At 40.1% G+C, this 11367-nt stretch overlaps 1 protein-coding gene across 1 annotated transcript in view; it reads left to right on the top strand.

Annotated features, from left to right (window-relative positions):
* Window positions 1-11367, top strand: part of LOC311051285 (uncharacterized protein) — a gene marked incomplete at its 3' end in the record, with an annotated part of 117202 nt that overhangs the window by 70635 nt on the left and 35200 nt on the right. The window contains exons 9-10 of the mRNA XM_084065818.1: window positions 1855-2029; window positions 8682-8802. Of these exons, the coding sequence (XP_083921944.1) occupies window positions 1855-2029; window positions 8682-8802 (296 nt within the window). The remainder of the gene's footprint in view (window positions 1-1854; window positions 2030-8681; window positions 8803-11367) is intronic.

The raw sequence follows: 11367 nt of genomic DNA on the forward strand, positions 1-11367 counted from the left end.
TACAAAAAAAGATTTGAGTGACAAACGTTCGCTTAAAAAAAATGTATATTCAAAGATTGCACACATTTTCATGATTTAATTTTTTTTTTGCAGATCTACAAGCTCATAGCACAGCACTCAGTGCCGCACTATGAGCTTTTAAATCTGCTATTTTTGAATAGATAAAGTACAAGATAATGGTTTAAAGTTAAATGTTTCTACTGGGAGCTATTACACAGTGTGCAGACTTCCCTTCCTCTTCTAATGTACATATTTTATTTCAGCACCTGTACATTTTTGTATGTACATGTTCCCTTTGAACCAGTGTTGATTTTGTCGACTAAACCTATGACGAAAAATGTTCGGCGAATACCTTTTTTCACTGAGGAAAACTAAATAAAACCTAAATAAAAACTAAGCTATGATGACTAAAACTGAGACTAAATATATTGACAATTTCATAAACAAACAAAAACTAGACTAAAATCTTAGTGAGGGACTAGTGGAGAAGAGATCCAGTACAACTAAAAGACATTCTATGTTTGGTTGCGCTCGCCTCGGGTGTTGCGCTCGCAGCGCGACGTGTTTTGAGCTTGTAGATCGGCTATTTTCAGCATGCAATCAAGTGTAAAATCAGCCATTGCGACGCCCGCCATCAAGGCACCGCCCAAAATACATTTCAGTCGACTTAATCAACTGTAGATTTAGTCAACGATAACCGTATGATATCTAGTCGACTATAGACAAAAACTAAAACATTTCAGGTGTCTAAAATATGACTAAAACTAAATGGAATTCTATTCAATAGACTATGACTAAAACTAAATCAAAATGAGCTGTCAAAATCAACACTGCTTTGAACTGACAGAGTACAGCAACTCTGGGCCTGGTCTATGGGCCTGGTCTTCAAGATGCACCACAACATTGGGATCCCCCTGTATAAAAATACTTCCAAAACGTTAATGAAGTCCACGATCATAACACCAGAGGCAGCTCCACGAATCATGTTCAACCCAGATTTGGCTCAACAAAGGGAATGAACTCGTTCTCATGCTATTCATCAAAAATGTGGAATGCCCTACCAAAAGGAGTAAAGGAGTGTAAAACCCTACTCACTTTCAAAACTGCCCTAAAGATACACCTTCAGGAGGCTGCAATTCGAAAATGGCCCCTGTCAAAGTCTTAACCTACCTTAACCTTCCATCACTGTGATGACCACACCGCTCACTCACACTGGGTGTGATTTTTTTCTTCTCTTGTACATATTTTGAGCGGTGTAGCCGCTCCTATAAGTGGGGTTGGGCACCTCATTAGTACACCCTTCGCTGTACTGTGATTGGCTCATAATAGCACACCCCTCTACATTAGTACACCCCTAGCTGTACTATGATTGGCTGACTCTATTGGCTGACTCTATTCAGCACTGTGATTGGCTAGCGAGACATATGATGAAATTAATAATGGGACTATAATGGGACTATAGGACTATGCACTAAAAAAAGAAAAAACGTTGTTTTGGAAGTGAGCTTCCATCACTGTGATGACCACACCGCTCACTTCACACTGGGTGTGATTTTTTCACTCTTCATACCAGTAACCTGAAAGCTGATTGTATGATGTTCTGTATAGTAGTGAGTATATCTGTCTGTCTCTTACATGTCATCATGATTTGTGTGCATGGGGATCTCATCTTAGACAAGCTCAGTGCTTAATGAGTCTTCCAGTTTAGTAGACCTTGTATTGTGAATTTGTACTTCCATGTACTGTTGTTCTCATGTCTTACTAAATAAAGTACATCAATCGATCAATCAATCAACTCTGTTTCTAATCTTTTGTGTGACTTTCACGGTGTCGTCCCTCTTGTCATCATCACAGCTGCCACCCTCTGTCAGGAGAATGCACCTGTGCGGCGGGCTGGGCGGGGCTCTACTGCAACGAGACCTGTCCATCGAGTTACTATGGCGAGGGATGCAAGGAGCCGTGTAGCTGTGACAACGGAGCCGACTGCGACGGAGGCACCGGGGCTTGTGTCTGTGCACCCGGATACATGGTGGGTAGAAGCAGTGATGGTCGAAAAAAAGTACTCAAATGTTTTACTTATAAATAAAAGTATCAATACTGCAATGTAGAAGTACTCTGTTACAAGTAAAAGTCCGGAATTAAAATTTTACTTGAGTAAAAGTACATAAGTATTGGTACCAAAAGTAAAATTACTAAAATGTTTGAAAATAGCAGATCTACAAGCTCACAACGCGTCGCGATGCGACACGTTGTGAGCTTGTAGATCATCTATTTTCAAATGGCCTATGTATAAAATAGGGCTAAAGTAATGTATATTTTATAATGTACTAATTATCTAAAAAATATCTACAAAAGTAACTAGTAACTAAAGTTTTCTAATAATTGTAGTGGAGTAAAAGTACAATATTTGCCTCTGAGACGTAGTGGAGTAGAAGTAAAAGTATAGACAGTTGGAAACACTCCAGTAAAGGAAAAGTATCTCAAAATTGTACTTAAGTACAGTACTTGAGTAAATGTGCTTAGTTACTTTACACCACTGAGTACAACTCCCCTTCTGTCAGAAAGCCTTTGTTGGCGGAAAGGGGTGGCCCCTTTCTGACAGAAATCCCTCAGGGGGAAACTCCTCCCTTTGTGTGACATCACACCATGTAAACGCCCTCTGTCAGTGTGTCCTGAGTCTAATGAGTGTCCATCCAGTGTTCATCTGAAAACCACATTTTGGTTGTAAAAAAAACATCTGTGGTTTAGATGTATGCAGTATGCAGAGTGCAAGAAACCAGCAGGGTTTTTATGGCTAGGCTTGAAAAACACATGAAACACAGAAAAAACACGATCTTTGGTGCATTGGATCTTTACTTCTGCGCGCCTGATCTATAAAGGATCGTTATCTAGCCAGCCCTACAGTATATCCACATTCATCAACAAAGTTAATACATTGTTTTCCCCAGCAGACTTATTAGACTAGTCTAATAAGACGTCATCCCTCTCCTGCACTAGTAGTCTACTCTATGTTTGGTTGACTTAATGAATATCAGATTAACATTTAATTAAACAGTTGCAGGTTGGTTGCTGTGCTTTAATTGGCACACGGCTCGAGGGGGGAAGTTTCCAATCAATGGTTGGTGTTGAGATGCAAGCGGCTGAGCTTTAGAAGATGCTGCTGGCTAACGCAGCATGCTAGCACTGTGGGGGGTCGGAATAAGGGTCACACATGCTTTCATTCCAGGGTTACTAGTATATATAACGGAATAATGCTCACAAATACAGCTCACAGATGACGCTCAAAACTTGTCGATATCAACAAGCCTGTAGATATGCTATTTTCCCTATTTTTCAGAGCATTTTTTAATAGGGATGTCCGATATTATCGGCCTCCCGATATTATCGGCCGATATTAGCATAAAAATTGATATCGGGAAAATATCGGTATCGGTTTTTGAAAAAAAAAAAAAATATTATTATTATTATTTTTTTTTTTTGCTTTATAAATAAGTTACAGGAGTTCTTACTGTATATGGTGTGTGTGATATGAAATTTGAGCTTACCCTAATCACAATAATCCCTGCATATATCGGTATCGGTTGATATCGGTATCGGTAATTAAGAGTTGGACAATATCGGTATATCGGTTATCGGTAAAAAAGCCAATATCGGACAACCCTATTTTTTAATCTTGCCCTTGACTACCCCATATGAAACAAGACATGACATGTTATACCAGGTTGCGGCAAGCTTTCTCTATAGTTGCTTCTTTTGGGCTTGTTTTCCCAAGTGCTCATGTGGCCTATTATATAGTTGCTTCTTTTGGGCTTGTTTTCCTAGACCTGGTTGCTTATTTCTTTCACAAAACATGGCAGGCAACGCTGAAAGTGAGGAACGGCGCCATTTACCATATAGAGATACATACAGTGGCCGAACTCAGTATTTTGGGTCGTCTTTAGATCCCACATTCTGAGAGGACATTGAGCCCTCACTGGCTAAAGGACCAGCCAATGAGGAAAAGGTCACGCAAAACACTTCACTAGCTGGCGTGTAGATAGAGACCAGGTCTGCAACCTGGTAAAAACTAAAACTTAACACTAAAACTAGCAAACCTGTTTTTAAAAAAAAACACACACAACTAAATAAAACAAAAGGAAATACAAATAAAGTCAAACTTGCTTCATGATAATGTATCAGATGATGCACTAGCTTCCTCGTTCACTTCCATTCTGCGGGAGAAAATGGGCGGGGCGTCCTGCTGCGGCGCTTTGACGGCTTTGACGTGCGTGGAGCGTGGAGTTGGTGAACCTTGACCTGGCAACCGCCAAACAACAGGACAGAAGCGCCGCGCGTTGACCGCACTAGTTTTCAAACAAACTACACACCTGAAAACAAAACACCCAACTGCCCACAACCCTCAAGTCAACATGGGCGAATTGACGAGTTTGATGCCTCAGCTTGCATAGACATAAATACGTAGACCAGGGGTCTTCTACGTTTTCAGGCCAAGGACCCCCTAGCTGAGAGGTAGATGAAGCAGGGACCCCCTCTATATTGTATCAGATTATACATTTTTTGTTTACTTGGTCTACTCTTTTTTCCCTCTACACCTATACCTCTTTGCCAAAAATAGCCGATCTACAAGCTCACAACGCCTCGCAGCGCGAGGCGTTGTGAGCTTGTAGATCGGCTATTTTTGGCTAAGGTTCTCCTCAGAAAAGGGATACTAGGGTTCAAGTAGATTCTACAAAAGAAAAAAAATCATATCACACAAAGATTTGGCGGACCCCCGGTTGTAACTCTGAGGACCCCCTAGGGGCTCGTCTGTGGATTTTTAAACATTGAACCAATGAAAAGTATCAAAGGGATAGTTCACCCCAAAAAAATATATCTATTAGTCACCCAATGACTTGAATTCATGGATATATATTTTTTTTTTGTCGCATTCCTAAGCCAATAATTTGATTACCGGCAGCGTTCCGGTTGGAGACACAAATTCCTTTTATAATTTAATTCCTTTTAACAGGTCGTTCATGAAAGTCCTTGCGGTCTTGTTTCCAATGAGAACCTGTGAGCAATTAGGGGTTAAGAGTCTTGCTCAGGGACAAATTTCATTTCATCGAAACATATGCTGGCCTGGCCTGGAATCAAACCTGGGGCAACCAGGGCCTCTGGCTCCCTAGGCGGGCTCACTAACCACTCAGCTATGGCCGCCCCTTATGGACATAGACAAAAGAGTCTCCATTGTGTCTCCTACCGGAACCGCTGTCTACCGGTCCGCTGGTCATCAAATTATTGGCTTAGGAATTCGACAAAAACAAAAAAATAAGCCCCCAATCTCCATGGGCTCCATCCATTGAAAAACATTATTTGTTTTGGGTGAACTATCCCTTTAACAAGAGCGTTTCTAAATAATAACTACATTGGATCCATTGAAACACTGAAAAGTAACGGTTTTGGACGTACAATGTTTTCCACCCGACATTAGCGTGACGCTATAGCTCCGGTGTCACTCAGCTCGTTAACAATATGACAGCGGCTGTATGAATGCGTACATTCAAAGGCACCTACATACATCCATTCATTTGATCTGGGTACGTTAACCCTTTTAGACCGGGAAGGAATCGGTGTAATTTTTTTTTTAAATTTGGCTATTCAATTTGGCTAAACATTGTGAATGTTTTTGCAAATCTTTGAATATATATATATATATATATATATATATATATATATATATATATATATATATATTATTTTTTAAAGCGAACATTTGTAACTCAAATCTTTGCTTCTGGGGATTCTACAAATGTCTTCTAAATCCTTTTTTTTTTTTTTAGTAAAACCGTTGTTGCTATAATATCAGGGGTTCTCAAACTTTTTCATGTCAAGGACCTCCAAAATGATATGAATTTGGCCACGGACCCCCGTCTCAAAATATTTCTCCCCCCCCCCCCCCCCCCCCACCCAGAGGAAAATATTGGAGTTATAAATGTTCGCTTTAAAAATATATGTATATTCAAAGATTTGCACACTTTTTCACGATTTTTCAAAAATAGCAGATCTACAAGCTCAGTGCCGCGCTATGAGCTTGCATATCTGCTATTTTTGAATAGCCAAAGAAATCTAAAAATGACACACAGATGCTTTCCCGGTCCTAATGGGTTAAATAAATCATCAACACCTTCAATCAACACGCAGAAAGACGTCAATGAATTATAGATGCACATACATGCTTTTATATCCAAAGAAGAAAAGGTGGGAGGAATATATGGGTTCTTCTCTCTGTGCAATAAGAACTATGCTCCCAGCTAGAAGAGATATACTGTATAGTCTCTGTTGGGTGAAAACCTCTATTATGTCCAAAACTGTTACATCTCAGGATTCAAATTGAAAAGCATCAAACATAGCAGATCTACAAGCACAAAACCTTTTGTGTGACGCTGTAGTATGATCAAGTAGGGGGCGTAAATTAATGAAAAAACACAAAAAGTTAGAACATGGAGATAAGAGGTTTCTGCCGAGACAGCAACGATATCCATACTAACCCATTGAGACCTGAAGCCGATTCTACATGTCTCCTAAATCTCAACAGTTCTCTGAAAAACCTATGTTTCTATATCAGTGGTGCTCAATCTTTTTCATGTCAAGGACCCCCAAAATTATATGTATTTGGCCGCGGACCCCCATCAAAATATTTTGTTCCAGGGACCCCCCAGAAGCAAATATTTAAAGAGTTAAAAATGTTCGCTTTAAAAAAATATATATATTCAAAGATTTTCACACATTTTCACGATTTTTCAATAGCCCAAAGTGTAAAATAACGATGTTTAGCTCAAATCTAAAAATGACACAGTACCAGGTCTTAATGGGTTAAAACAGATATCCATACTTAATGGAATAGTGCTCACTGTTTGCTAAAATGTGGAGAAAAAAACAACTATAATTGATTGATGGATTGAATAATGTATTAGACAAGAATGCAAAACAGCACGAGTACAGTCAAACACTTGGTCTAAAACGATAACACCCAAAAAGTCTGTGCGGTCTTGTTTCCTTTGGGGTCCTAGGTATTCAATTCATCAAGTCACCAAAAATAACTATGTCGAGAGTAGGGGAAAACATGGAGTGGGGGTGGTTAAAGAAAGGGGGGGGTCGCATGTCTAATATAGTTGGTATTTTTAGGTGATGCCACACTCTGTGCAAACCTTGTATGTCCAAACACGGTTACTATTCAGGAAATAGGTGGGGAATAAAAGTGTTCCAATGGATCCTAATGTAGTTATCATTTAGTCACAAGCTCTTTTAATATACTTATCATTGGTTAAAAAAATGTTTTAACCAATTTTCGGCTACCGAAACGCGTCCGTTTGTCATGACTGCTGCTGCGGTAAATAAAGCCCACAGATACACATAACCACCTTTACGCTGTGAGCTTGTAGATCCACTATGTTTGCCTACTTTTGTGTGACACTGTAGTTATGACGAAGTAGGGCATTCATTTGTAGGGGAGGGAGAAAAAAAACATAAAAAGTTGAAAATATGGAGATACGCGGTTGCTGCTTCTCCGCTTTCCGGAGGCGTAGTTCCAGACTCTGTATAATGTAGCATTTGGAGATGTTTGAATAGTTGTCTGGCTACACGAGACTACACTCGGGAGCCGTCCGTACTACAGCAGGTGCCCGAATCACCTTAACTGGCTCCTTTCCACGTGATTCCTCTACTCAGTGAGTGACTGAATTTCTCACCCTAAAAACAAATAAATAATTAAAACATGAATCTATTCAACATAATGACTTGATTTAGAAAGGACCAAAACAAGATGTGAGACATGATTACAAGGTCATTACAAGGTTTTTTACAAAGCTTGATCTTTCAAAGCTTTGGTCGGTGTCTCTCTTGGGAGGATGATGCCATATTATTCAGACATTGCCGTCCGTCTCTAAATACCCTGAAGTGTGCCTGTACCTCATGAAATAATGTGATGTATCCTCTCTCTCTTTAGTATGTACTGTATATTATATCGTTACTGTTGGGTGGAAACATGGAAATAGAAATATGTATTTTTAAAAAAAAAGTTTTTATTGGTTCATAAAACCCACAGGCATAACCCACACACTTTCACTTAAAAACACAAAAATAGCAAAACATAGACAATATACACGCTCACTTGTACATAGGCTTTTTTGGTTACATTTGGCTACATTTGTGTGACACTGTTGTATGATGAAGTAGGGCATGAAAGGGATAGTTCATCCAAAAAAAAAAAGAATCTATCGATTAATCACACCATGGAGACTTGAATGTGTGGATATTTTTTAGTTTTTGTCGCATTCCAATTAAGCCGATTAAGGCAATAATTTGATGACCACCGGACCGGTAAGGGGCGGTTCCGGTAGCAGACACAAAGGAGACTCTTTCTGTCTCCTACCGGCACCGCTGCTGGTCATCAAATTATTGGCTTAGGAATGCGACAAAAACTCAAGTTTCCATGAGGTGACTAATCGATGAAAAGTAATTTTGGGGGTGAACTAACCCTTTAATAAAAATCCAAATAAGACAGTTTATATATTGTCTTATATGGTGTTGTGTTGTTATTGTGTGTGTTGTTATTGTGTGTGTGTGTGTGTGTGTGTGTGTGTGTGTGTGTGTGTGTGTGTGTGTGTGTGTGTGCGTGTGCGTGTGTGTGTGTGTGTGTGCAGGGTGAAGACTGTTCTCTAGGCTGTAGTCCAGGTTTATATGGTATAAACTGCACCTCCTCCTGCGCCTGTGAGAACGACATCTCCTGCTCGCACATCGACGGCTCCTGCGTCTGCAAAGAAGGTACCGTCTCCTGTTGTCACATCACATGTTTGGCAGTGGTGTAAAGTAACTAAGTGCATTTACTCAAGTTCTGTACTTAAGTACAATTTTGAGGTACTTTTACTTTACTGGAGTATTTCCAATTGTCTATACTTCTACTTCTCCACTACATCTCAGAGGCAAATATTGTACTTTTACTCCACTACAATTATTTGAACATTTTAGTAACTAGTTACTTTGCAGATATAAATGATTACATTATAAAACATACATTAACCACTTCAGCCCTATTTTATACCTAGGCTATTTGAAAACAGCCGATCTACAAGCTCACAACGCGTCGCGACGCGTTGTGAGCTTGTAGATCTGCTATTTTCAAACATTTTTGTACTTTTACTTTTGGTACTTGAAGTACATTTTGATATCAATACTTTTGTACTTTTACTCAAGTCAATTTCTAATTCCGGACTTTTACTTGTAACAGAGTACTTCTACATTGCAGTATTGATACTTTTACTTAAGTAAAACATTTGAGTACTTTTTTCCACCACTGATGTTTGGACATACAAGGTTTCCACCCATCAGCGACAAAATTGACATTAAAAGGGGGAGTCGAAAACTAAGCTATGATGACTAAGACTAAAATGTTAGTGAGGGACTAGTGGAGAAGAGATCCAGTAGAACTAAAAGACAAGTCACTTTATGTTTGGTTGCGCTCGGTGTTGCGCTCTGAAAATAGCCGATCTACAAGCTCACAACGCGTCGCGCTGCGACGCGTTGTGAGCTTGTAGATCGGCTATTTTCAGCACGCAACCAAGTGTAAAATCAGCCATTACAACGCCATCAAGGCACCGCCAATATACATTTTAGTCGACTAAATCAACTGTAGATTTAGTCGACTATAATCTTATGATATTTAGTCGACTAAAACTAGACTAACAGTAAAGCATTTCAGATGACTAAAATATGACTAAAACTAAATGGAAATGTCAAAATCAACACTGGTGTTTGACGTTCAGGGGATCTTAGTATAATCTGAGCGTCAATTGGAATTGACTTCTAAAAAGTAACATTTTCTGTTGACACAACATGTTCAGGCGTTTGCTGACATGGCTCAGTAACAGTGTGGCTGCGTTTTAAAATATTTACGCTCGCTCACGTCTCATGCAGCGTCCCGCTGGGGATGCTGGGTAATTGGAAGTGCTGACACATCTGAAGGTTTTCACATAGACTCTGCATGAGAGGAGTGGGCTTGGCTTAAAGGGATAGTTCACCCCCCAAATGACTTTTTTTTCCCTATCGATTAGTCACCCCATGGAGACTTGAATTCCTGGATATTTGTTTTGTTTTTGTCGCATCCCTAAGCCAATAATTTGATGACCAGGAGCGGTTCCGGTAGGAGAGACAAAGAGTCTCCTTTGTGTCTCCTACCGGAACCGGAAGTACATTTTTGGGTGAACTCCATTTAAGATATATTGGCCTGGTCCGCTGGCGTAGCGGTCCAGGCATCTTCTAGACCATAAAGTAACCTGACAGCGCATTGCGGGTTAGAGTCCCGATCCCAACGGCCTTTGCTGCATGTCACCCCCCATCTTTCACTACAGTTCCTGTCAGCCTACTATCCAATTCCGTCAATAAAGGCATAAAAGCCAAAAGATGAATTAAAAATACATTTAAAAAAGACACATTGATGGATTTGAAGAGGCCATAACACAATCCATTAGCCTTTTCTTATTTCTTAACCAGGCCTTGGTGCTCCCTGACAAATGACCCATTCTGGACTAAATCATATTTTATACTTACTGTACATATTTTCCACTATTAATTGGTCATTTAAAAGGGTTAGGCTATGTTCAGTAAAAAAATGTATGTGCGCTATTGCAGTGGATCTCAAACATTTTCATGTCAAGGAATTATATTTGGCCACAGACCCCTGTCTGAAAATGTTTGTTTTGCCAGCCAGGGATCAACATGTTTCAAACATATTCAAAAAATATTCAACACTTGCCAAATCAAGCTTGGGCTGGTTTTGCCATGGCAATCAATCGTCTCATTTGGGCCACGGCCGGCCAAAGCCTTTTCTGGCGGTTCTGGACAACCGTCTATCCCATTGGTTCTCAAAGTGGGGTACGGGGACCCCCAGGGGTACTTGAGGCGGTTCCAGGGGGTCCCCAGCTAAATGATGGATAGGAACCAAATGGACCCTTATGGGTCTGTAACTCTGAGAGTGTACAAATGGAACCAAATGGACCCTTATAGTTCTGTAACTCTGAGAGTGTACAAGTGGAACCAAATGGACCCTTATAGTTCCAGAATGGGTCCTTGACATTAAAATGGTTGAGAATCACTGCTAGAAAGCCATATAAACCTTCTCTTTTTGGGGCCCCTGGCTTATCTTTTCAAATGGGGGTCCGCGGGCTAATAAGTGTCAATTTGGGGGTCCTTGACATGAAAAAGTTTGAGAACCACTGGTCTATCTGACCGGTCGGTTGAATGGTTCTCCAGACACGTGGATGACAGATATACGAGATACAGAGATTCCTTATTGTAAGATAAACTACTTTTGCTGGTTGCCCCATGGAATGC

The sequence above is a fragment of the Gymnoscopelus microlampas genome (genome assembly GCF_963454915.1).
Source record: "Gymnoscopelus microlampas genome assembly, chromosome: 1".
Lineage (NCBI taxonomy): Eukaryota > Metazoa > Chordata > Actinopteri > Myctophiformes > Myctophidae > Gymnoscopelus > Gymnoscopelus microlampas.